This window comes from Leptonychotes weddellii, chromosome 6 (genome assembly GCF_054177405.1).
Source record: "Leptonychotes weddellii isolate Sample4059 chromosome 6, ASM5417740v2, whole genome shotgun sequence".
NCBI classification, from domain to species: domain Eukaryota; kingdom Metazoa; phylum Chordata; class Mammalia; order Carnivora; family Phocidae; genus Leptonychotes; species Leptonychotes weddellii.
Genome location: NC_138374.1, coordinates 28,053,230 through 28,080,449, shown reverse-complemented (window position 1 = coordinate 28,080,449; position 27,220 = coordinate 28,053,230). Strand labels below are relative to the sequence as shown.

General features: G+C 53.8%; 1 protein-coding gene across 5 annotated transcripts in view; it reads right to left on the bottom strand.

The window, feature by feature from the left end:
* The window catches only part of SLIT1 (slit guidance ligand 1), a 167,654-nt gene that overhangs the window by 41,854 nt on the left and 98,580 nt on the right, over positions 1-27,220 (bottom strand). For all 5 annotated transcript variants that reach the window (XM_081823725.1, XM_081823724.1, XM_081823728.1 and 2 more), the window contains exons 5-14: positions 13,109-13,180; positions 11,987-12,058; positions 11,279-11,350; positions 10,596-10,759; positions 9,192-9,339; positions 8,697-8,768; positions 8,135-8,206; positions 5,938-6,009; positions 5,040-5,183; positions 178-341 (exon numbers count right to left, since the gene is read on the bottom strand). In XM_081823725.1, coding sequence (XP_081679851.1) covers positions 178-341; positions 5,040-5,183; positions 5,938-6,009; positions 8,135-8,206; positions 8,697-8,768; positions 9,192-9,339; positions 10,596-10,759; positions 11,279-11,350; positions 11,987-12,058; positions 13,109-13,180 — 1,052 coding nt within the window. The remainder of the gene's footprint in view (positions 1-177; positions 342-5,039; positions 5,184-5,937; positions 6,010-8,134; positions 8,207-8,696; positions 8,769-9,191; positions 9,340-10,595; positions 10,760-11,278; positions 11,351-11,986; positions 12,059-13,108; positions 13,181-27,220) is intronic.

The window sequence follows — 27,220 nt, the reverse complement described above, 5'->3', positions numbered from 1 at the left end:
CAGAGTGGGGCTGGTCAACCACTCAGATCCCAGGCTTCAGTTTGGGAACTATGCCCACTCGAGGGCCTAGAGTGGCCTAGGAGACGCGGTTGGAGCCATGAGGAAAACATCACCGGTCTCTGAGCTGACTGAAGACAGCAGGCAGGTGGACAGACAGGTGGGCGAGCGGGCAGCTACCTGAGCAGCGGAACTTCTTGCTCTTGATCTGCCCGATGCGCTTGTTGGCGAGGCGCCGGGGGCTGGCGCAGCGGGCCCCGCTCGTCTCGATGGGGTTGGTGCGCAGGAAGTCCGCCAGCCACTTGAGGTTACAGTCACAGATGAAAGGGTTCTGTGCCAGATGCCTGTTCAGAGCGGGCAGAGTGGGGATCAGAGACAGGGCTGCAAACCCGTGCTGACCTCTGCCTGGATGGGGCCTCGCTTCTCGCTGGTGGCTTGAAACGCACCACCTTGGGCCACTGCCTGGGTACGCCCACCAACTACAGAGAAGTCTGGCCAGAACATGGTAGTAGGGAAGGATCTCCACAGGCTCTGGAGCTCCCAGCTGTCCCTGCTGCACTCCCCCCCTGCAAGTCCATCTACTCACCCGTACCCACCCCCACAAACACAAGTGGAGGCAAGAGTGACCTGGAGAGACCAGCCAGACCACCCAGCCTTCCACGGGTGAGGGGACAGAAGAGGTATTAGAGCCCAGGACTGTTGGTGCCCAGAGGCCTCTGTCATGGGTGGTCCCCTCCCTGCGGCCTCGGGCAATAGCAGCTTCTCTCCATAGGCTTTGTCAGGAAGGGGATGGGACCAGCGGTGGCAAGGCCGGTCCTGCAGCTGGGGTGGGCATGTCTCAGAGTGCCCACTGCGGCCCCTCACTTATGGGAATCTCCATTCCCAACCCAGGCCATGAGGGCTGCCTCCCCCCGTCCCATACCCCTGACCATTTTACACCCTGTCTTTGGACACAAGGGAAACTCAGAAAACATGGCTCAACAGTTACTTATGGGGAAATCACTTGTATTCTCTTGCCAGGCTGCCTGTGTGACCAGCAGGATAAATGTGGGGAGGGGATAGCTGGCAGGCGATGCTGACTGTAGGAACCTGGGTTGCTCTCAGCGACCACATGGGTGGCTTTCCCATTCGTGGGCCCTCCCCACCCCAACAGGCTCATACCAGCCACATCTGAACCACCCCAGCAGCCAGCTTGCTGGCCTGTGTCTTGGCCATCATAGCACTGGGCATGCCCTGCTTTCTAAACTTTCTAAACTGAGAATATTCCAGCACCTGTACCTGAGAGCTAATGCTTCTGCATGGAAGTACAGGGAGACAGAGCAGGGGCCAGCTCGGAGGACTAGCCATGGATGGCCACTTCTCCATCTAATGCCACCAGTTCAGGCCATCTACTTACTGGCCTCAGCCCAGAGCCCTGATGGGGCGCCAGGGCCATGCAAACAGAGGCATGAGCCCTGCCCAGGGTCTGCACCCAGCTCAGCTCTGACCCTGGCCACGCTCTCCTATTCGTCACCTCCTGGGCTCTGCTTCCTGCTTGGGCTCCCTGGTTGGAGCCTTCTCTGCCCAGATGTCCCTGCCACTCCCCCGGGCCATGTCCTCGCTTTCCTTGCCTGAGTCCTGGCTCCTGTCAGCATCGCCAGGTGGGCCACCCCCACTTCTGCATCTGGTTGGACATTTGTCTCCCCATTTAAACTGTCTGTTTGCACGGAAAAGATGTGTTTGCTGAAGCCCCGTGGCAGATTCCGTCGATGACTGAAAAATGCATTAGGATTCGGGGCCTGCTCTGGGATCCGCCCGGTAACCCAGCTGCATCTAGACGCCCATGCCTCACTGCCTGGCCTCTGCCTGAACTAATTGCTTCCCTTTATCACAATCTCGGTAGAGAACTCTGTTTAAAATCAATCCAATTATGTTGTTCAGGCATGTATTAAAATGTTCAATGGGTGTGGGGTAGAATATATCCTTTTTAAGAACAGGTTATTTGTGTCAAAGCCAATTTATAAAAACTTGAACCACCCACAGAGACAAATGGCTTAAGAATTTGACACAAATTGGAATTTTTAACAATCGCAAAGAGCAGAGAGCTGAGAAGGGAAAATGCTCAGGAAGAAGAAAAAGAATACCTGCTTGGGAAAATATCATCATGTTAAAGGCACACCCAGAAATGAGCTGCATGTGGGGCCATGCCCTTTCCTCCATGAACATTTGTGAGAGTAGAAAGCAGAAGGGAAGACTTTATTCTCAGTGTCCTTCTTGAAATATGCATTAATAAGTCACAGCTAGAAACCTTTTGGGGCAGATGTTCAACATCATCAGTCAAATTAAATCCACAGTGAGACACCACTTCACACCCACTACAGTGGCTATAATCAAAAAGACAAGTGATACCAAGTATGGGCAAGGACGTAGACAAACTGGAACCCTTATAATACACTGCTGGGGGGGGATGTAAAATGGCATTTACCGCCACTTTGGAAAACTGACAATTTCTTAAAAAATTAAATGTAAATTTCCTATGTGACCCAGAAAGCCCAAGAGAAATGAAGACATTTGTCCACATAAAGATTTGTAAGCAAATATTCACAGCAGCTTTACTCATAATGATCCCAAAGTGGAAATCCAATGTCCATCCACTAGGAAGGATAAACACAATGTGGTCGATCCACTCAATGGGAAATCACTTGGCCATAAAAAGGAACCAAGTCCTGATACACACTACAATGTGAATGGACCTCAAAAACATGAAAAGTCAGTCACAAAAGATATATCATGATGATTCCAATTTTTTTTTAAGAGAGAGAGAGCGAGCAGGAGTGGGAGGGGAGGGGCAGAGGGAGAGAGAGAATCTTAAGCAGGCTCCACACCCAGTGGATCCAACTCGGGGCTGGATCTCACAACCCTGAGATCATGACCTGAGCCGAAATCAAGAGTCAGATGTTTACCCGACTGAGCCACCCAGGCGCCCTATGATGATTCCATTTTTATGAATTGTTCAGAAAAAGCAAACTATAGAGACAGAAATTAGATTAGTGGTTGCCTGGAAATCAGCTAGAAATCGGGACTGACTGTAAAAGGACACAAGGGATTTTGGGGAGGTGACAGAAACGTTCTAAAATGTGATCGTGATGATCGTGGTGATCGTAGAAAACTGTAAATATAGGAAAAATCATGGAGTTGTACACTTAGAAGGTGGGTTTTATGGTATATGTTATACCTCATTAAAGCTGTTTTAAAAAAAAAACTTTGAAAAATCTCTTGGAGCAAGGAAAATGGCAGCAAAGTCAGGAGTGGGGCACAGATACTCAGCCACAGATCTCAGAGCTACTGACGGACAGATCAAGCAGGGTGTGGGTTGTTTAAATCTGCTCAGGCCTGACCCGTGACTCAGTCAAGGCGTTTAATCCTCCAAACCTATATTGAGAATATCTGATTATTCCTGGGTCTGTGTTTCTTTTATTCTCGTTCCAAACTGTACTCTGGTTGTTAATATATAATAGTCGCTTATGAAAGTCCGGTTCTGCTCTCCCGCCTTAAATAATGAGGTCTATTCTTATGAAAAAAAGCACAATTGAGGGGAAAGCTAACTAACTTCTCAGGGATGGTGAAGAGACACCCGAGACCAAATCACTGCTCTACGAGATGTTGCGTGACCTTGAGTGAGTCCCATGATCTCCTGCCTCAGTTTCCTCATCAGTGAAGTCAGGACGGTAGACCGTATGTCCACCGGCCATTGTGAGTGTTCAGGAAGATAACACACGGAACGCGCCGCGGCCTGGCCCTGGGTCAGGGCTCGACAAACAGCAACGACTGCTGTTGTTTTCCGTGTCCCGCTATTTCTGTCTCACCTGCAGGAAGACTTCCTGTTCCGATGTTCTGTCCCAGCTCTGTGCCCCACTAGTGCCTGCCGACAGTGGCCAGGGTCTCAGGCCTGGTGTCTGGCGGGCAGAAGCGCTCTCTGAGATCCAGCCAAAGACAGAGGCCACCCCCAGGAAGGGCAATCCATGTGATATGTTCACTCTCCGTCCACCCGGAGACAAGCTCCTCACATGAGACCCTCAGTCCTGGTCCCTATACCCCAGGCTTTCCTGTGTTTGGGTCCCCAGCCTCGAAATCTCCTTTGTGCATTTCTCTCGGACATCCCGTCAGCTGCGTAAAATCCTCCACCTTGCCCATGTCTCCCTGTAACTTCTGATTTCACATACTTGGCAAGATTTCCCTGTCGCGCTCCATCTTCCTCTCCCTGCCTGTAAGCAAGTTAATTAGCAGGAGGGGGCTGCAGGCAGGTGTGTGGGCTTTAACAAGTTGTCTTCGTGCCTAACGTGTCCTTGCTGATCTGCAGAGTCCCCAGGGAGCAGGAGTTGAGCCTTTTATTTGACCTGTTTCACACCTGGCTGCCCCCCGCCATGCGGATATTATCTGATGGAGAGCACTGTCCAGCAGATAAACAATGGCCATAACGAAATTAATTATAAATGCCCATGGAGCATGTATTTCAGAAGTACTTACAATGAACTCAGCTCTGTGTAAACATCCCCTTTTATCTCCTAACAACCTTACAAGAAAATAGTATCCTCATTTTATTTTATTTTATTTTAAAGATTTTATTTATTTATTTGAGAGAGAGAGAATGAGAGACAGAGAGCATGAGAGGGAAGAGGATCAGAGGGAGAAGCAGACCCCCCCGCCGAGCAGGGAGCCCAATGTGGGACTCGATCCCGGGACTCCAGGATCATGACCTGAGCTGAAGGCAGTCGCTTAACCAACTGAGCCACCCAGGCGCCCCATATCCTCATTTTATAAATGAGTGAACTGAGGCCCAGAGAAGCTGATTAACTTGACCAGAGTCACACAGTCAATAAGAGGCACAGCTGGGAGTTGAACCCAGGACTATCCAACCCCAAGTCTGTGCTCTTTCCTCTATAAGAGGCCACTCCTGGTGAGCAAAAGGCACAGGACAAGACAGCTGCCTGTCCCCGGAGCCTGTCACTTCTCCCTAGGTCCTCCTGCTGGGACTAAGGGGAGGAGGGCAAGAGGGCACTCACAGGGTCTGGATGGCCCGCAGGGAGGTGAAGGTGCCCTTGGCGAGGCTCTGGATCTTGTTGTCATACAGGGAGAGAAGTGAGAGGTTCTGCAGATCCTGGAAGGCATCGGGCCGGACACAGTTGATCTTGTTGGCGTTCAAGAGCCTGTGGGCAGACCAGGGCTGGGTGGTGAGGGCAGAGGTGCAGAATCGGCTGTGTCAACATGCCCTGGGCACCTCCCTGGCACCAAGCGTGCATTGTCTCAGGGAGAAGTGCACAGGAGCTGGCGCGGCGAGTCCGGTCCTCTGGCTGTCCACTGCACGCAGGAAGCCGAGACCTCCGACTGCCCTCTCTGTGCAAGGGACCGTCCTGCTCCACCGGCTCCTCTCGCTCTCAAGGACCTGCTACAAGTGCTCACAGGGTTCTTGGGAAGCAGAGAGCACAGTGGTCAGGCCACCTCCCAAAGGCATTTTGGAGGCTCCCCTCCTTTCCAGAGTCTGCCAGGTTGCCAGGCACCTGAGATGGAGCGTTTGCGTTCTGCACCCCTTGGATCCTGGGAGAGCACCCCTGCCTGAACTCTCATGCTTCAGGGAGGCTGAGCTGGGTCCAAGTGTCCCCCCATAGGAGACAACCCTGTCCCCAGCCACCCTGACCCCCTCGGGAACACAGGCTGCATCTCGGGAGCCTCTCAGCTCAAGCGTCCCGCGATCTGCTCTGAACCTGACCCCCCTCCCTCCCTCCCTGGCCTCAAAAGAACCCCAGGGTCCCTCGCAGCACCCCCAGCTCTGCCATTGTCCAAGCTCCTTGCCTCATTGAGTCCTGTACCCCAAAGAGGCTGGCAAGGCTAGTCTGAGAGGCCAGAGGAATACTAGCCCCCTCCCTGGGCACCACCCAAGGACACCCGCAGACGGGTCCTTACAGGAGCTGTAGGGTGTACAGGCCTCCAAACACACCCCGGGGGAGGTCTGTGATCTTGTTCCCATACAGGACCCTGGAGACAAAAGGCAGCAGAAAGAGAAAGTAAGAGGAGAGCCTACCAGGTGGGAAACGACTTTGCAAGTCGCACCCACACAACGGCACCCCCTCTAAACCATTCATAGAGCACAGCACGGTGGTGTAGGTTTGTTGTAACAAGCTGCCAGCAGGTGGCAGTAAAGTGTATTAAGATAGGGTCCTCCGTTTGTAGTTTGCAATGGGCTAGAGGCAGCCGTGATCCCCACTACTGCAGAGCAGGCCCCCAATACCTGCTCTCTGCCTCATGCATGGAACCCACAGAAGCCTGCAAAGGGGCCCTCTCTTTGGGGAACTTCATAGGAAATTAAGCTGGCCCCGGATGTAAAATGAGACTGTTCAAAGAGGAGAAAATCCCATGGGTAGGATAATTAACATATTTTCAGAGAATTACAAGAAAAAAACAAGAATGCTAAACGGCATGCACGGAATGAGCTCTGACGTCAAGCAACAGATAACACACCAGAAAGAAACAGATCAAAATTTAGCTGTGCGGAGGTCTAGGCGGTGGGGGTACAAGTGGGTTTCTTCACCTTAGTTCCCTCTGCGTTGGGCAGGAATTCCATGTATGAGTAGGGAAGAAGCAAAGGTTCCAAAAAGCCATGCAGGAATGGGTTCAGGCAGAGGGAGAAGTATCAACAGGGCTTGGGGACAGGGTATACTCCATTCCCAATATTGCAAGCAGCCCCCACGAGCCACCCCGGAAACAACTCAGCCTGTGTAAAAACAGTATGTACTTCAAGATCCTTTCTGGAGGAGGACATGGCAGAAGCAAAGGCTCTGCAGTGGGATCCAGGTTAGCCCATGCGAATTCAGTGTGGTTTGAATAGAGGAAACAAATGGAATAATAGCTTGGATTTTACCCAGTGAGCACCAGGAAGCCTCTGAGACAGGATCAGATTTGCACTTGGAAAGATCAGAGTGGAGGGGGCAGGGGCTGAAGCAGGGACACCAGGTCAGGCTCTGCCAAGGTGGACACTGTCAGCAAGGTCTATTAGCATGACATCAGCACAAAAGTTCCCTATAGTGGGGAGATGGCTTTGACTAGGTATCCATGAGCAATAGGAACCCACATTTTAAATGGGCTATTGTCATGTACCAATTTAGAAAGAGTTTCATTCACTTTTCAAATGAAGAGCCCTGCATTTTGGCAGGCCACCTCCAGAATCTGATCTCCTCAGCCAATGACAGAGACTCATCACCAGGCTGTCAGGTACAGCTGTGCAGGTTGTACACTGCACAACTTAAGGGGTGCCATTCACAATTGGTCCCACCCACTACCTCACACTCCACTCCAAGAGAAGAGGGTGCACACAGAGGCACTGAGCTGGCAGCCTCCTACACTCCCCAAGGGGGAGTTCCATCCTATTTCACTTCCCAGGCCCCTAATCTATGCAAGGCACGTGTTCAGTGCTGCCAATGATAAGCAAAAACACGCACTCTTCAGAGCAACTACAGGATGCCCTGAGTGCACTCTTGTATAGACAGGTGCTGTGGGACCTCAGACAGTGAGGGGCTTGGTGAACCTGGGGGTGCAAGCAAGGGCTCTGGGAAAGAGAGAGATGAAGTAACATTTCCAAGATGAATGTTTGATGCCGCATAGCATTTTGTAGATTAATGGACCACCCCCTCCCCCCGCCATAAACCCTCCAGGGAAGGGAAATGGGGAGAGGGGGAGGAAAATGCTTTTTTCTCATCCCCCACAACCTGCGAGCACACCTGAGATGAAGGGCACAAGGTGTGGCAGATGTCACAACTGGAGCTGGGAGTGGCTGCCCTTATAAGTGAGCTGGGGAAGGTTTGGGAGCTTAGAATGCAGGGGCCCCAGGAGGGAGGCGGGGCCAACATGAAGGCGGGGCCAACATGAAGGCTGGGCCAAGTCAGGTGACTGCAGCCAAGAATGCTGGGAAAATCCCCTTCGGGGCAGGAAGAGCATCAGAGTTGTCAGGGGCAACAGCTCCGTCTGGATTCCCTCCACCCACTCCTAGCTGCAGAGTGTCCGCCAGCGAGGAAGGGGGAGCTGGGCACGGCCTCCCCCTCCGGAGGGGCCCTGGCACAGGGGTGGGGGCACCCTGGACCCTGGCAGACTTGGCATGGCTACTCACAGCGAGTTCAGGGAGCGGAGGCCCTGGAAGGCGTCGGGCGCGATCTCTGCGATCTGGTTGTTGCTCAGGTCTCTACAAGGTGAGCAGGAGAGAAGCCTGCTGAATCCCCCGGCAGCTACAGAGCCCTGCTTGGCCCCTCCTCCCAGATGCCACAGGAGGGCAGGCATTTCTAGAAAACTGAGGGGCCAGTTCTCCCATCCCCCTGAAAAGCCCCCGGCCATGTTTCCCTGTGCAGTCTGAGGCTCGTGCTCAGGCCGGCAGTCCAGCCTTGGTCCGTTCTTGAGGAAGCCTTACCCCGCAGCTCAGCTGTCCCCTACACCCCCCTCTCACGTCCGCAATTGCTCCCAGGAGTGCCCCGACCGAGATGGAGGATGACAGTCAGCTCTGGTCATGTGCCAGACTCAGGCTCAACACCGCACGTGGGCCTCACGCTAACTGTGAGAGGTCACACCGCCGCCAGGCACACGTCACAGATAAACCTGCCCCACGGCAGTGACATGCCTGTTCCAGGCCCTTCCCCCTGCCCCATGCTGACTCCCAGGAAGCGGCGGGAGACACTCACATCCTCCGCAGCTTTCTGTAGGGAGAGAAGGCTCCTGGGGGGATGGACTTGATCCCATTGAGCTCCAGGCGGCTGCAGAGAGAGAACACAGAAGCAGCTGGGTCCTGACTGCTGCCCCCCAAACCAGGCCCTTTGCCCCTGCTCCCAGCCTCCGTCTGGAATAGGTAGGCTGGCACTGGCACAGGAAGGGAGCTGCTGTATTCGAGCCCCATTACCCCAGATTTTTGTGGCCGAAAGGAGCCCACAAATCAGGCTACTACTAAGAAACCAACTCCAGCAGACTCACCCCGCTGGGCTGGACAAAAGGACCACAGAGGGACACCCTCCCAAGTCTCTAGACCTGCCCAGCTTTGGGTAGAGGGCTCAGGCCAGCCGAGGCCGGCCGTCTCTCCTCCATTTGCACGGAGGGGCCTCGGGTGAGCCCTTCACTGGACCACCAGAGCCTGGCCCGGCCCAAGGGCCCGCGGCCCAGCATCGGCCCTGGCCCATACTCACATCTCCGTCATGGTGTCAGGCAGGTTGGCAGGGATGGCCGTGAGGCCTTTGCCACGACAGTCCACAATGCCATTGCTGCAGGTGCATATGGCGGGGCAGGAGCCGGAGGAGAGGGTGCAGGAAGGCACGCGGCCCGCCTCCCCTTGGCCTGAGAAAACAGGGGGCTGTGACCTGGGGTGTCCCAAGCTAGCACCTCCCACCCCAGATACAGCATCACGGGTGGGGACAGGGTAGATAGTATTTCTCTGAATACAGATGAACCAGAGGAGATCACCGAGGACTACCATGTAACTCTGTGGGCGCCCAGCACATAGCACGCGCTTGATAGATATTTGCTGAACTTGAATCTGAACCTAACTCGGCTGCATGAGAGTGTGATTCACACACTAGGAAATCCTGGCCTAAATTCTAAAGCTCCAGGTTCTAGTCCATGTCACTCAACACTTTTGAGCCTGAATCTCCTCATGGGTCACCGGAGAATGACAAGGACTATGTTTATCGGGTACTCACTCTGGGCCACATGCTGTGGGAAGGGTTATACATGCAGTATCTCACTTAACCTACGGGGGTGTGATGTTCTTGTGGCCATTTTACAGGTGAGAAAACTGAGTCCTTGATATTATTTAATTTGTGGAAAATCACACAGCTAGTAGGTGGTAAAACCAGGATAAAGTGTAGTGGCCGATATAAATTTGTTAAATTGAAGAAGAACATACAGGCGCACCATCTTAAGTGTATAGCTGGGTTCGTGGGTACACCCACAGAACCGTCCCCAGACATAGAACATTTCTGTCACCCAAGAGGGCTCCCTCATGCCCCTTCTCCGAGGCAGCCGCTATTCTGAGATCTATCACCAAAGATTTGTTCTGCTGATTTGTGGACTTCACATAAATGAAATCAGACAGCAGGTCCTCTTGTGTCTGGCTTCTTCCGCTCAGTACAAAAGCTTTGAGATTCGCCCACACTGTTGTGTACATCAGCAGCTTGCTCTCTGTCACTGCCGAGCAGTATTCTACTGTATGGACAGATCATAATTAGTTTATCCATTCCCCTGCTGGTGGACTCTTGGGCTGTCTCCAACCCTGGGCTACTATGAAAAAAACCTGTCTTGAATATTCTCGGACGTGGTTTTTTCCGAGGGGTGAGAACAGGAGATCATAGATGGGGCAGGAGGGGGAAGTGGGGGGGGACAGGAGGTGATGGGTGAGGACCGGAGATGTGGGCGGTCCAGGGGATGGTGGATAAGGACAGGAGGTGATGGGCGAAGAGAGGAGGTCACGGGCGGGCCAGATGTTAGTGCATGGTGACAGGAGGTCATGGGAGGGAACAAGATGCAGGGGTGGGGCGGGGGGAGCAGAAGGCAGGTGATGGGCAGTCTAGAGCCCCGGCAGGGCCTGCACCCACCTGAGCAGCTGAACTCACTCTTCTGGACCTCGGCCACATTGAGGCCACGCAGGCTGGCGGGGCCCGAGCACTGGGTGAAGAGCCCGATGGTTGGCCTCTGCCTGAGCCACTGTGAGAGCCAGGCCAGGTGACAGTCGCAGAACAGGTGATTGGAGTGCAGGCGGCTGCGGGGGGAGAGGGCAGCTCACAACCCACCCACCTGGGCCCCCAGCCCCAGCGCGATAGTGGGAACCCCCCCTTACCAGGGTAGCGGGCCAAGCCTCCGGTGCTCCACGCAGCCCCAGAGTCGGAGCTCAGGACACTCCCGGCGGCCGCCCCCCACCCTCCCAGCTCGCGCGGGGCAGTCACTGGCCGGAGTGTGACCAGCAAATGATTCATCCCACTGAGCCCACACGGACCCGCTGCCCCAAAGCCCATCACTCATTTTTAAACACAAAAACAAATCACTTGTTTTCTGCGGAAAAATCAAATATAAATGACATTCAATATCCTTCCATTTTGGGTCACTTCCCTCCCCCCTTGGACTCCGACACCACCACCCTGAGTGGATGACCACTGAGAATGCAAAGAAGAAGAAGGAGCTCTTTCTCCCGCCCGTGGACGCCTTCAGCCCCTTCCCCACCACCCCCGGCGCCAGCCCCCACTTGGCCACTGGGCCCCTGGCTACCCCTGGGCCGACTCACAAGGTCCGCAGCTTGGGCATGTGGTTGAAGCTGGACACGGGGATGGTGGTGATGTTGTTGTTGTTCAGGGTCCTGGGCAGGGGAAACCAGAGTCACAGGGCGTCTGTGCAGTAGGCAGGTACACTGGAAGGAGGGCACGGGGCTTCTCTCTGACACGCACTCAGACTCTCACACCCAGATCCACGGTCCCCCTTCCAGGGGAGCCGGGACTGGGCTGGATCCTGGAGAACACGCCCACTGAAGAGCAGGAGACACAGAGCTACCCTCAGGGAAACCCCTGAGCTGGGACGGAGGTGATAAGGCAGGTGCCACAGACTGGGACAGGAGGTAGAGCAAGAGGACCCGTGGGCTCGAGCTGGTTGGGAAGTAAGTGCGGGGTTTCACAGAGGGAGACGGGGAGGCATTCCCGCCTCATGTGTCAGAAAGTCCTGGAAGCCACAGATACTGCCCTGGGCTTCATCGTGCGCAGGGTAAGCCTGGGTCAGGCGCTGCAGGCACGACCCCACGAGCAGGTGTCCCCCCACCCTGGGTGGCGAGTCCAGGAGAGCAGAGAGCATGGCCTCTGCCCTGGGCCTAGCGCCGCGTCCCGGGGGCGCTCCCGCCTCCTGTGCTGCTCCCAGCCTGACCCCGGCTGCCTGGGCCGAGCTCCCACGTTCCCAGGCTCTCCAGCCTCTCCAGCCTCTGATGCCCTTCCCATGCTCCACTTACAGCACCTCCAGCCCCCGCAGAGCCCGGAAGGCCCCTTCCTCGATGCAGCTGATCTGGTTCTTGTCCAGCTGTCTGTGAAGCAAAAGAAAGCTGTGCAGGAAGCAATGTTGCCTAGAGCAGCAGCGTCCAGATGTTTTGATCAAGCGCTCCATTAGTTTAAAACAAAGAGGCCTGGCCCCAATCTTTTGTTCAGTATATACGTGTCGATCCAAACAGCAAATACTAACAAAAGCTTATGTTCTTTCTTATTTCGTTAAAACAATAAATACAAATAAAAGTTATATTCTATTCCTCCACCTAACTTTGCATGTCCTCCGGGGACCGGGCACCTGCCCCCCCACTTTGGAGACCAGCTGGAGGGTGCTGGCAACTGGAAGACGAAACAGCCTCTCCCAAGGGCAGCGGCAGCGAGAGCTCACACACAGATTTCACCCCGAGGGCCCAGTGAGACTGACAAGCTGTGGCCACCTGGAATGCTGCTTTTGGAATAAACTGAAGCTGTGATTGGGGTCCCTTGGGAAAGAAGGCAGTGCCCCATTGTCTACTACAGACTTGGGGTCAGGGAGTGACAGGCATGCCGGGCATTTGTCATTCCTGCCGCAGTCTGAGCTCGGGGAGGTGACAAGCCTGGACCAGAATAAATGTGAATAATAGAAAGAAACCATTACATTTAAATAGCACTTGACAAAGCATATTTATTTCCATGTCTCATTTGAACTTCAGAACAAGTCTGATGGTCCCTATTTTACAGAATATACTGAAGCTCAGTGAAGTTAACTGACTTGCGGCCACTTCCACAGTATGTACCTGGAAGAGAAGACTCACACCCAGCTCTCTCAATCTACTGAAGGGCAAGAGCATGCAGACTGGGCCATTTAAATGGACCATGAACCTCACCTAAGCACCCACAATTCATGACACTCCCTTCTACCCAGTCCCCAAAGGCCACCTGTTTCCTTCGACCCCAGACTGTTCCAGAAGACCACGCTGGCCCCAGCCATCTCAGAGCCCACACCAGCTCCTTGGTTGCCTGGGCCACAGGGCTCAGGGAGATGCACAAGGATACTGCAAGGGGTGGCCCTCCAGCCCCTGCACCCTTCTCCCTCCCAGGCCTGGACTCACAAATTTTTGAGGTCTGTAGCTCCACGAAAAGCTTTTCTGGGGATGGCCTGGATTGTGTTCTCACTCAGGTCCCTGAGAGGATAAAGCCAGAGGGAGAAAAACACTGATCAGAAGAGATTTCTCCAGAGTGCCCCGATGAGTAAGGGAGGGCGGGATGGCCAGATGGTGCTCCAGCATCCGGGAGAGTGCCTGGCACCCAAAGTCCTGCTCAGTGAGCATCTGTTGAAGGAATGAAGGAAGGAGTGAATGATGGAGCTGGAGAGAGGTACCCTGCCCTGGAGGGGACTTTGTCCCCAACCACCTCCCCTCTCTACGCAGAGGGGGTTGCAGCCGGAGGGACGAGCCTGGGGCAGCAGTGACCGATTCTGCCAGACCCCAACCCTGCCCACAGACCTCCAGAGGTCAGCTCCGCCCCCAGGGCATCCTCCAGGGCTGCAAAGGAACAAGCAAAGGAGGGGCTTCTCGATGAGCCCACAGCCACCCTGGGACCTGTGCTAAGTTCACCCAAGACTCACTCTGTTTTACTGATAAGGAATAAGGGCTCAGGAGGAGGTGCCACCGGTAACCCGGCCCGTATGTGGCACAGTCAGGTCACGGAATCCAGGCTGGGTCTGACTCCAGATGCCGTGCTCTCAGGCCTGCTGTCAGCAGAGCCGCCTCCAGGAGCCTAGCCCACACCGGAGGCTGCCCCATGCAGCCTGTTTCCCATGCTGGCCGGGGTCCACAGGGCTGCATCGCTGCCCTGCAGCCTGGATGGCAGATGTCACCGTCTCCCCATTATTAATATCCTTCTGTGAGGGAGGAGGAGTTGCAGGGACACTGCGAATCCCTGGCCTCTGCAAGCCCCAGGCCAGCTTCTGGACGCATCCTCTGGCTCCACTGGCAGATAGGGCCTCAGGCACCTGCCCACCAGCCTCTCCCTTCCTCTCTCAGAATCCTTGCTACAGACTTTTACAAATGCCCCTATCCGGGGCAGCTTTTCCTTGCCACAGTGGTGGCATCAACTGCCACCATGTTCCAAGAGTGTCCCCGAGGCCAGCACTGCCTAGCACGTCACGTATGTGAACTCACTTGACCCTGGCACTAACCATGGGGCAAACACTATTACTGTCCCCCTCTACCGAAGGGTAAGAGGGAGGCTCAGACCAAGTCAAGGGAACACAGCTGGTGAGCGGTGGCTCCAGAATCCGAGCCCGGACAGTGAAGGTCCCAGAGCTACCCCTTTGCATGGCAGCCCTAGGAGCAGGAACCAGAAGCAGGAGGAGGGATGTCTTCCCTTATTCTGCACAGGAGGGAACCGAGCTCCAAGAAGTGAAGCAATCTGCCCAAGGTTAAAGCAAGATGGGGACCCAGGCGAGCCCTATATCAGATGTGCCCTCAGGGTCCTTAACCTGGACAGCCAGGGGCTGACTGTCCTGACGTGGGATCCAGTGCTGGGCAGTTCCACAGACCCCCAGCTCCTTCTGGGCCAGGCCCACAGGGCTTTGACCATGTCCTTCCTTTCAGCCTGTCACCCGACAGGCCTTCGGGTTCACTGCCAGCCCCAAGAACATGGCCCACAGGGCCCTCCAGCACACAGCCCCTGGGGGCCCCCACCCCAACTCCACACTGCCTGCCGAGCTGCTTTCCCCTTTCTCTGCGATTCCCAGCAGCCCCTCCGTCTTGAGAGGACAGGAGAGCACTTGAGCCTTTACTTATCTGCTAATCCTGTTGTCCCCTCTTCCTTGCCTGGAGAGAGCCCCTTGGTGGCTCCCCCGTCCCCTGCCCAGCTTCCGTCATGCAGGTAATTGCCGCCGTGAAGGTACATCCTGTACTGGCCTGGCCCTACCGTCCCCCTGGCCTATGACCTTGATCTCTCCCCCTTCTTTTTTTTTTTTTTTTTTTTTAAGATTTTATTTATTTATTCATGAGAGACAGAGAGAGAGAGAGAAGCAGGCTCCCAAGGAGCAGGGAGCCCGATGTGGGACTCGATCCCAGGACACTGGGATCATGACCTGAGCCGAAGGCAGACGCTTAACCATCTGAGCCCCCCAGGCGCCCAATCTCTCCCCCTTCTTAAGTAGACCCTGGCACTGGGTAGGTCGGACAGGCAAACCGCTGACTTGGGAGAAGGCTGTGCGGGCCACACAGGTAAACCAGAGACGCCGGCTGGCAGGGGCTGGGAGCGGCTCCTGGGGCTCACGGTTCCCGGTGGTTCTCTCCTCACGCTCTCTGTGAGAAGGCAGCCGCCGTGTCACTCTGGAGAGACCCGCACGGAGAGAACCGGCTTCCAGCAATGTCCGTCAGGCACCAAGGAAACAGATTCCCCGGCCCCCGTCAAGCTCCCGGACTCTGTGTTAACGTGCCCCCCGAATTCAGACACGGAAATCCTGACGCCCAGTGTGACAGTGTTGGGAAGCGGGGCCTCGGGGAGTGCGTAGGTCCTGAAGGTGGAGCCCCTGAGAACGAGAGGTCTGAGATGCGAGGACACAGCGATGAGCCAGAAGTGGGGCCTCACCAAACACCAGTCAGCCGGCACCATGACCCTGGACCCAACCTCCAGAATGGTGAGGAACAAATACTGTTTGTTTATAAACCACTCAATTTATGGTATTTCTGTTACAGTAGCCAGAACTGACTAACGCAGCCCCAGCCAACGTCTTGACTGCAATCTCATTCAAGACCACCCAGCCACCTTCCAGAAACTGGGAGACAATACATGTTTGTTGTTCTTTTCAGCCACTGTGTTTCAGGGTTCAACAGTCAATGACTAAAACAGGGCTGCTTTTGGGGAATGGGCTAAGAGAGAGGCTTAGAGGCCATGCTAGAGAGCGTGCTCTGACTCTGAAGGGACGAGGGCCCCTGAGAGCCTCTGAGGAAGGCAGGGTCATGCTCAGATTTGACATGAATGAGCTGAAATATGTTCACGATGTGGCCCCATCACTTTGCACTTTGGGCCTCAGTTTCCTCGTTTGTCAAATGCGCAGTCTGAACTAGATGATTTCCTCCTCTCCCCCCGCCCCAACACAGTCCCACCACACGCCGACTACTCCCAGACACGGCAAGCCACACTGCTCCAACACAGCAAGCTTGGGTCCTGGGGTATCTGAGATCCCAGGGGGAGGTGAGGGACGGGGAGCCCGTCACTGACAGCACACTTCCTGAGAAAGGCAGGATAAGAGAAGACAGACACAGCCATCCGCCTTTTCCTCCCCACAGGGAACCAGGGAGAACAAAGCATGGATGGTGAGGGCAAGACAAGGGTTAAGGAGGGGCAGGGGCCTGGAGACTTCTACAGAGTCAGGAAGAAACAGAGGGTGCACAGGAGGTGGGGACCTCCAGCGGGACAGTCATCTCGGCCCCAGCTGGCAATCTACCCTTCAGCTAAGCCTGGGAGGGAACTCTGGGCCAGCCACTCACATCCATTATTCTGTTGAATCCCCACCACCACCCTGCAAGGAAGGTTTTTTATTTGTATCGATTAGTTTATTGATTTAAGCCAACCTTGTTCCAGAAAGGCTTTAAGGTGGCTTATAGGGATTTACAAAATAGCAAGAGAGCAAGAGTGAAAAGTGGGGCAAAGAGAAGAAAAATCAATAGCAGATACCAAGAACAAGGCACGATGTCACCCACACACCTGCCAGGTCCAGGGCAGAGCATGGGCTCTGGGTTTTCTGAGAGCTGATGGAAAAGGGGGAGAGTGGTCCCTTAACAGCATCCCCAATATACATATAATTTCAAAAGGACCTGTTTGTCAGGAGAATAGCTGTTTGGGGTACTAAGATGAGACAAGAATTCTCCAGGGATCCTTATAGAAAATGAGAGTGTGGCCTAATCAATAATACTAGACCCTTATAATAAATGGGTTTCAAGTGTCTGGTTCTTATAATAGTATTGCATCAAAGTGCAATGCAGGAAATGCAATTCTATAAGGACTCACACCAGGAGCTAAGTGGGGAAGGAAGGGGCAGAAATAGTCCGTGCAAAGGCAGGAGGTGCAATAGAGCCCGGCACTACTCGGGAGTAGTTAGGTTTGCCTGGAGCAGAAAGTGCCGGGAATGTGTCTGCAGGAAAAAGCCTTTGCAGGCCAGAGAAGGTGACCGGTTACACCAGAGAGGCATTTGATCTGATGGCCTTTAGACATTGCTCAGGAGCACCAAAGCTTACAGAGGAAAGATGCTGCCCCCAGGGCAGGCAGGAGAGGCGACACCGAGAGCCCATCCAGGAGGTGAGGGTCCAGGGGTGGGTGTGGAGCCACCCGGGGCCAGCCCACAGGAGCGAGCCACTCACGCGGGTAAAATGAGGCAAGGAAAGGGAACTTAAGACCCTGGAAGAGGCCAGCCTCTAGACCAGAGGAAAGGGTGGGCCTCGGAAGCCTGAGGAAAAGGCAGTATGCCTGCGGTACAAGAGGTGCTGGAAAGAGCTTGAACTCTGCGAGGAGAGGATCCAGGTTCGAAGCCTGCTGCTAGCATTTATCAGCCAGGCCCCCGGAAGGTATGCACCTGAGCGCTTCGATGTCCCTGATTATAAAATGGAGATAAAAATACCTACCACACGGGTTTGGAGAAGATGAGTTCTTGTGCTTGAGCTTCTGTCCTAGGACCTCCATGGCAATATTTAAGAGAGCAAGCTTCTGTCCCTCCTCAAACACAGCGGGCCAGTCCCTTTCCTAAGGGTCTGACTGTTGTCTCCAGTACGCTCACTAGGGGGCACCAGAAGCCTGCCCTGGGCTCCGAGGCCTCCGCCACCGCACAGACCCAAACAAAGCTATTCTCATTTTTTTGCCCCAGTTGACCTCCTATCTGGTCAACAACTGTCTTGTCTTTCCCAAACCTCTTTGCAGTAATGTTTCTCACCTCCATTTTCCCCAGGCTGGCATGCAATACCAAAAGGCACCACCTACATCTTGTAATTCTGCTCTTTCCTCATCCCTTGGTGGCCTTGTCACAGGCCCTGAAGGGAGCGTGGCCTAGGGTCGGGCGGGCAGAATGAGATACACTGAGGCGGGGAGGGTGCTGGAGCTGGAGAGATAAACCCAAAGTGGGAGCCGTTGGTGGCCTGACCCTGGCCAGGGGAAAGGGGAGGGTGCAGAGCCATGGGGCAGATGGGGGTGCAGAAGGAAGTCCCAGGTAGGACAGTGAAAGACAGACTGGAGAGCAAGGACGCAGCAGCCAGACAAGGGACAGACTGGGGAGATAAATACAGGTGTAGGGCCAGATTCTAAGGGTGAGGATGAGGTCTTGGGCTTTGACAAGCTCCCAGGGGATACGGATGCTGCTGGTCCAGAAAGCACACACTGAGAGGCTAGGGTGGAGAGGAGAAAGCCCACAGCAGAGTTTCATAATGGAGATGGGTTCAATAAGCCCTGACTTGCCCACTTAAATTATGTGGTCTTGGGCGCCTGGGTGGCTCAGTTGGTTAAGCGACTGCCTTCGGCTCAGGTCATGATCCTGGAGTCCCTGGATCGAGTCCCGCATCGGGCTCCCTGCTCGGCAGGGAGTCTGCTTCTCCCTCTGACCCTCCTCCCTCTCACGCTCTCTGTCTCTCATTCTCTCTCTCAAATAAATAAATAAAATCTTAAAAAAAAAAAAAATTATGTGGTCTTGGGCAAGTCACTTAAACTCTCTGACCTCAGTGTTCTCATCTGCAAAATGGGGTGGGGGTGAGAAGTGGAACCCACTTTGCAGGATCTGATATGACAGGTGCTGTGGGTTCTCAAACCTGCCTATTACTCCACTTATGCTGTCATTCCTTCAATTCTTCAAATCCCTCCTGCCACAGGACCTTTGCACTTGCTATTCCCTCTGCTAGAATATTCTTCCTCTACTCTTCACACAGTAAACTCCTATCCATCCTTCACATCTCAGTCTACGGACACTTCCCCTGACTGCTCCCTTGGCTTCAGACTCCTAAGACCCCATGTTTTTCCTTCTTAGCACTAATCCAGGTTTATAATGAAATATTAGTATACTGAGTGTAATTAATACTGATTTCTGGTTAATATCCATCTCCCACTCCAGACCATCATCTCTCTCTCTCTTTTTGGCCCCAGACCATAATCTCTTAAGAGTACTGTCTCTTGTGTTCCCCATGGTATCCCTGGACCTAGCACATTGCGGGGTCTCAGTAATTTTTAACTGAACTGAACTAATGTGGATGCACATCGTTCTCTCGCTCTCATCCCTCTGTGTTTTTCTGACCAAAACAAGGAGGGAAGACAGGCGGTGCAACTGAGAGGGGAAGCCAGGGGCTTGGGGCTGGACAGGCTGGCTTTGTATCATCATCTTTGTAAGAGACCAAGCCTCCTCACTCGGGCACTGGGTATACTTAACCTCCTCTGCCTAATGCGGCAGCAGAGGACCCAGCGGGAGCTCTGAAAAGGAAGGGAGGTGCTGGAGAAGCACCTGTTGCTCTTATTTTGTCATCAACCCTGCCCTTCCCTTCATGCATCCTCATGGAACCTTAGTAACTGAACCCCCTTGGGTAGTTCTGAGGTGGTGCCAGCAACATGAGCAGGGAGGTTTGGGCAGCATTGGACGAAGGTGATTCTCCTGGGGCCCCACAAGATAGAGAGGGAGCTGAAGCCCCTAAGAGTCTATGGTAGGGGGTGGGGGGCTCCAGTTAAGAGTTCTGAGGCCAAGATCCTCATGTCTGAACCCCACCACCCAAGATCAAGAGCCCTGAGAGGCGAGCTGCTGCCAATTGCAGCACCCCCTTGGTCTGGAAACAACCCCAGAGACCCCAGCCTGGCCCCTTTCTATGAAGAGAAGGGGGCAGCCAGGCCCACACCCTGACTTGGGCACTATCCCAGGGGACCCCCCCCTCCTGCACACTCCGCCAATCCTGCCAGCTTCTGCCAGGGCTGGGGAAAGCAGGACCTGGGAAGCCGAGGTCGGGACCCCATGTTCTTGCTGCTAATCCCCCTTCACGCTCTAACCAGATTGGGCCCTGCTGGCAGGGTGGCCTCTGAGGGGATCAGCAGGGAGCCCAGCCGGGGACTGCTGGGCACCAGCCAAGGACAGACTCGGCCCTGGGTTCCCGTCGCCAGCTTGTCAACCCCATTGCAGAGCTCGGGGCCCGCTCTGTCTGCCTCTCAAGCCACAAGGAAGCTCTGGGCAGCCTGGCCTATCCCCTTGCCCCTGTAGCCTGACTGGTGACCCGAAGCCCACCCAATAAGGAGCCTACTGGGGAGAGAACCAGGGCACCTTACCCAGGTCTTCCTTGTTGGGAGACTGTCAGGTAAGGACTCGGGCCCAGGAACGGACACAGCCGGCCATGGACCCATTGCAGGCACTCACAAGTTTCCTAACCCCTAGAGGCTCCGGCTGTGAAGTGGGAATCATCGTGGGCTTGGGGGCTTCACTGAGGCTGTGTGCAGGGCTCTCAGCAGGCCCAGTGCCATCAGCTGCCAAGGCTTGCACTTTAGAATTGTCCTTACGGGGCCCTGTGGCGGGGAGGGTCAGGGTTGGAAAATCCAGGACTGGGAATCCAGAGACTGAGACTCGAGGCCAGTTCTGCCACCAGCCCACTTGGCGACCCGGGGGGAGACCTGCAGTTAGTTCCCAGCCCCTCAGTCTCCCCTTCCAAAAACACGGCCCTCCCAGCGAGGCCTGTGTGTGGCGGCCCGGCCAGCCTGGGGGGGCTGGGCTGGCTCCCACTGTTGCTGTTTGTGAGCCCCCCACCCCATCCCACCATGGGTGGCTCAGCGCCCACCTCTGGCACCTGGGCCAGCAACAGTGGAGCCCTCTGGGAGTCTATTAGAAGTATGGACTTTCTGGCCCCACCTGCCACATCAGATTCTGCATTTTAGCAAGCCGCCCAGGTGATTCATCCTCAGCTCGGGCTAAAGGAAAGGGGTTATAGTCCCTGCTCCCAGCCAGCATTTCAAAGCGAGGGGCAGAGACACCAACTCCTATTTTGGGGGGTGGGTGACTTGGACGTGGCCTCCCTGCAGTGGTGGACGGAGCCAAGGGCAGAGGCCTCTGACCTGTCACCTGCGGCTTGCCCCTGCCCGCCTGCATGGGCAGAGAGGAGGCACTCGCGGGAGGGGACAGAGCGCCTACCGCCCTGGCCCCACTGCCCTCCTTGCTCTCTTGGTGGGGGGGTTTGGGGCCGGGGGGCACTGCCTGGGGGCTTCGGTGAGAACCGGGCTGTGGTGGAAATCAGCACATGAGAGCCCCATGGGGTCAGGAGTCGCTGTTCCCAGAGACAGAGCCTCCAGGGCCCCTCGGCACCCCACTGCAGGGAGCACCGTCAGGGCAGAGGTTAACAGCACCTCCGGGGTGGGATACTGGGTGCACACCCCCCTCTGAGGTGCTCCTGGGATCTGGCAGGACCACCCCTCCCTTGTCTCTGTCTGTCCTTCAAGCTTGCCCTCAAATTCTACCCCTTCCACCCATGAGGGAAATTAATTCTGCAATTACCCCCTCTGTTGGCTCCCCCAAGCCCATGGGATCATATTCCGGTGCCCCAGATTTACCTGGTGGGTGGACTGCATGTGTGTGCCCCTGTCTCCAGGTGACCTTCAAGGTGGGTCTTTTAGAGGCATTTGGTGGCAAGGACTTGAACCATGCTGCCTCAGGTTCTGACCTCAAGGTAGGGAGCAGGGCTCTGTCCGCTCATCAATCTCAGGTATTCCCAGGAGAGGCAAACTGTTTCTCAGGGCTGATCTCGGTGTGAATGAATTTGTTTCATTGTCTCCAGAAGTCAAGTTTGGAAAGGAGGAAAGAGGACAGGGTAAAAGTGACCAGGGAGTAATGCCAAAGGGTCACCCTGGTGGGGTGAAGGCAGAACTAGTTTCCTCTGGCCTCAGCCAAGTGCCCCCTACTGTTGTCAGAACAGAGGAAAGACAAAGGGAGCTGCCTTTGCCTCCTGCTCCGAGCCTGACCGCCCCTATAAGTGGCCAGTTCCCCTTGCTAATCCTTGTGTGCCCTCCTGACCCCCTTTCCTCTGCTCTCCCCATCAGCAGAATAAAGCCAGCAAATGGCAAGGCCAACAGACCCCGGCGTTGTGGGGGGGCGGGCGGGGAGGGAGCTCCGCGATGCTGAGGAGCTGGCCAGGCAGGAGCCAGTCTGGGAGGAGAGCTAGGTAACCTGGGTTCAAATGTAAGCCTCTTTGTGCCTCAGTTTCCTCATCTGTAACATAAGCTTGTAAGAATAGTAAATAAACAAAGGCATGTGAAACTATCCAGAGGAGTGTCGCGCACAGTAGGTAACAATCAATGGTACCACGGGCAAGGCTTCAAACTACCCCTGGGAATTATTGCTGGGCGATCCCTTCTCCTTCCCCGCTCTCCCCTTCCTAAGCTGGCGGTTTTTATTTAAGATTTTATTTATGTATTTATTTACTTATTTAAGAGCGAGAGCACACACACACAGGCACGTGCTCCTAAGGGAGAGGGGCAGAGAGGGAGGGAGAGGGAAAGGGAGAGAATCTTAGGCAGGCTCCACGCCCAGCACAGAGCCTGAGGCAGGCTGGATCCCACAACCCTGAGGTCAGGACCTGAGCCAAAACCGAGAGTCAGATGCTCAACGGACTGAGCCACTCAGGCACCCCATCCCCCTCCTATGTTGATTTTAAGATTCATAGAATTAAAGCTCACACATGCTCTGTGAGGTCTTGAGATTTTAACAAGTGTTGAATACCCAGGTTCTTTGCAGGGAACCCCTGATATCCAAACTCCTGTCGGTGGTTTTAAAGGCTGACATGGATAGCGGGGTTTGAGCTTTGCAGGAGAAATGGGCTGGTCTGAACAGTACATGCCAGATGCTGTCAGCTGGAGAGATGCCCTCCCTCCTCTGCCCTCCACACTTCCCTGAAGCCATGCACCCTCCTGTGGTTGCCCCCCCTCCCTCCAGCCCTGCAGAGTTAATGTTGCAGAAACCTCATTAGGAAGAGACATTATGCAGCCCTGGATGGCTGCACCATAAAACCAGCCTGGGTAACATTTCCTCCAACCGGGCTGTTTGTTATGCAGCTACTGAGCATCACTGTAATCAATTCCCACAACAGAGATATTGGATGAGATACACACACCCCACAAAGCAACCTCAGAGCCTTGCCAAGGAAAAGCTGCTCAGAGGCTGGCATCCCATTCAGGAGTGAGTAGCTCGGGGACAAACAGGAAACAGAACCAGGAGGCATGGGTCCCAGCTACCATGGCAAGAACACAGTAATGGCAAGAGGGTAAAGAAGGCAGGGGGAATGCAGGCCCCTCTTAATCTGAGTGCCAGGGCAAGGCCTTCCCTCTACACAACCACCACATACTGAGCCTCAAGGAGGTGCCAGGCATTCTACTGATCCTGAGCAGAGATGCACAGGGGGAGACAAAGCTCTTGTCCTTTGTACCTATGGGTTGGTAGAACCAATAACTTCAGGCATTCCCAGACCTGACACACAGTGGTGGTGGGGGGGCGGGGAGGAGTGGTGCAGCAGGAGCAAGAATCAAGATCTAGAAGAAAGAACATGAGCTTTAGAGACAGACAACCCTAGGTTTGATGCCAAGCTCCACCACCATTTACTGCCCGTGAGCTCCTAGGCAAGTTACTCAACCTCTCTGAGTCTGGTCGCTCACGTGTACAGGGGGGTTAATCACAGCTCCCTCTCATTGAATTGTGGTGAGGATTAAAACCACATATGCCTTTTCTATAAAGTACAAAACAGGCAGAACTAACCGATGCTGTTAGAAGTCAGGATCATGGTTACCCCTGAGGGGGTGGGGAGAATCAACGACCAGAAGGAGGTACTGGAAGATTCTGGGGACTCAAGATGTTTTAGTTCTTGACGCGGTGCTGGGTACATGGGTGTGTTTGCTTTGTGAAAACTCAGTGAGTTATATATATGAAAACACATGACACACATACAGACAGTTGCAGCTTGCTGTATGTATGTTACACTTCAGTGACAAGCCTTTTAAGATAACATGTGAAGCCGCTTCCAGTACCTTGTGCTTTGTAGGCTTGCAAACCAGTGCCAGTGCCCGGCCTCCCTGATCCCTCCCTGGATGAGGCGGGTGGGGAAGAAAAGCTGCCGAGGTGACAAATTCCAGAAGAACTGGGGCTCACAATTCTAAGTGGTGGGGAAATATGTGGACTGAGGTGATGGTGCGGCAGGAAGAATGCCCACCCCAAAGTGATGAGGGACTAGAGACCAACTTCACGGACACCGAGGTAGGGAAGCAGGCTCTGTGAGCACATGAGAATTTTGTGCTGGGCGAAGATGCTGCATCTCCCAGGGAAGCATGGCATCTGTCTCTAACGCAGCAATGCATGTTTTGGTTCCATATCTTCCTGAAGAGAGGGTTCTGTGCCCTGCTCCAGGACAAGACCTCAGGGTCAAGTGGGTGAGCTAAGATGCTGGTGCCGGAGGGGTGAGGATCTTGGGGGGCCCAGTGCAGGAGTGGGGGGAAATGGGCCTGCGGAACAGGTCTGGATTCTTTTTCTGCCTTGTTTCAAGAAGAAATTAATTTAAGGATACATTATTAAATAGGGTAAGGTAACAGAAACCAGAAGAGGTAAAAAAAAAAAAAAAAGACAGAAATGGGTAGAAATATAAAACAAGGGAGAGAAACACACTCTGTAAAAGCCTTTGCATCTGCTTACACAGGTGCCCTGGCTTCTCCCAACCTAGGGGAATGTGGAGACTGATGTGCTATGTACTTTATGAAGTCCGCAGATGAAAACAAGTTTGGGAGAGGCGTGGCCTTTCCTGGTTCTAAAACCAAGCATGGAGGCCTCCTGCCAGTCCCCATAAAGAGATGGCCAAAGGATGGAAAAGCAAGACCCTCATCAGCATCTCCAAAGGAGGCCCAAGTGTGCTAGGTCACTCTCTTCTCAGTCACTTCCCAAGAAGCCAAGTCACAGATCAGCCAATTCTCTAAGGGGTCAATTTGCTAAATTTCATTGTTTCCTTTACCAACTTGGTTTTAGTTGGGTGGTTCCCCATTTGTCTTCACAATGGCCTTTTAGAATCGGTTGGGTGGTCCCTGCCCCAGCTCCCTGCTCTGCAGCCACAGGAAGAGACCAGGGGTGGTTTCACCATAGTTCAAACACCAGGAGCAGGGGCAGAGACAAATGGAGCAGTCCTTCAAATACTCTAATAAAGACAAAATTCAAACCAGTCAACTCACACCAAATAGTTAAAGGAAGTAAGTCAATGTGATGAATTGGTCATTTGACAAATTGGCCATTCAGTGAATTGACTTTTGGCAAATTGGCTTTTAGCAAAATGACATTTGGTTTAAATTGGTCTGCTTCTGACATAGCAATGTGTTTCACAGGGCAATTACTTACACTCATGGTCTGGTACCGAGCTCAGGAGAAGTTGTTTTGCAGATGGATCAGCCCCACACTATCTGATACACTGCCTTTCCCTAGACTGGCCTAACCCAAGGTGGAATTTAGAATATTTTGAGGGATACACACACTGCATATCATGCAGGCCATCCTTCACCTGTATCATTTTCCTCAGTTAAGCTCACCAAAAATCTGAGGGGCAAACTCTTTGGGTTCTCCCTGATAAGGACCTGGGAGTGGGATGGGCAGGATTCAGTGTGGCTTGGGAAGGGAGAGGACCAAGGAGAGGGGCAACAGGCTGGGCAAGTAGAATCCAGGCTGTGCTGGGGGAGGGGGCTCCACTCGGTGCCAATGAGCAAGTGGCCAGTCTGAGCTTCCCCGGGGAGAAGATGGGGGCCCTGACCAATGTGACGGGGAGCTAATGTCAGAACAGATATCTCATTCTAGCTGACTGAAGCCTGTGGCAGGAGCAACACACCAAGGAAGCCAACAGAGTATCACCGAGTCCCTGGGGCATTACCAGTCCTCTACTTCCTGACCTCCTTTTTTTTTTTTTCAACCAAAGACAACACCCATTGTCTCCCCATCTCTTGCAGTGCACTCCAGGCACTGTAAATCTTGGTCTCTGGAGTTGCTCAGAAGGAAAGGCGAGCCTGAAGGATTGGAATGACAAGAGAGAGGTCAGCCTCCCCAGCACAGCTACAGCTCCTAATGTCCCTTCCACATAGATACACAGGGGTGCCCAAAGGGTATAAGACCCCCAATCACTTCCCAGGCAGGCAGAAAAACAGAGCCCTGCCAGGTTACGGGGCAAGTATGGTCCTAGTCGGCTGAGTGTGATCGGCAAGTGGCCACAGTGGGAAAGCCCAGGAGCTCGGAGGAGCCCCTGCCCAGAGGAGCTGTCCGTGGTCCTGAACCCACTTGGCCGCTCTTCTGGTCAGGGCTAAAGACACATTTTGGATCCCATCCAATTTCAACCTTACCCATCTGGCCCACACAGCAGACCTTGTCTATTGAGCTTTCTTCCCCAAAAGCCCACAGGAATTTCAGCTCATAGCATACACAGAGAGGGTCAGGTAAGCACCATTATGAGTTGCAAGGGACCCACTCTTAGACTCTTAAGAGAGGCATGTGCTGAGCACAATCCACACCATGAAGCTACTTCCAGATAGGGGTTAAGTTTGATCCTGCCCCACTTCTCCAGAAGTCAGACTTCCCATTGCCTGGACACAGACCCAAGCACAGAGAGGTGCTAAAAACTAGCCCTGCCTCCAAATACCTTCCCCCAGATCCTCCCACCAAAGCCACTTACTTTAATCCTTGAGACCCTAATGGTCATCACTGACTCTTGTATAACACACAATTATAATTAATGACAATGATGATAACTACATATATTGAGCACATTCATTATGTACCTGGCACTGTGCTAGGTATTTAATATGGTTTTATATACATTATTTTACTCAATCCTTAGAACAACCTACTAAGATAAATACTCCCACCACTCTGCTGTGCTGGATGTTGACAGTGAGGGAGGTTGGGCATGTGTAGAGGGTATGGGAACTCTCTGTGTTTTCCATTCAATTTTGCCATAAATCTAAAATTGCTCTAAAAAATAAAGTTAATCAAAAAAAATCTTCACCATACCTATTTTCCAGACAATGTAACTGAGGCATAGTAACTTTCCCAGGCCTTCTGATGGCAGAGCCCACAGCTAGCCCACTACGCTACATTGGCTCAGCACGCTGGAATCATCAAAGTGATGGGCAGGTGGGTGGGAGGCATCTAGAAGCAAATACATGTCAGCAGTGACATTTGATGAACTTGGGGGAAGGAG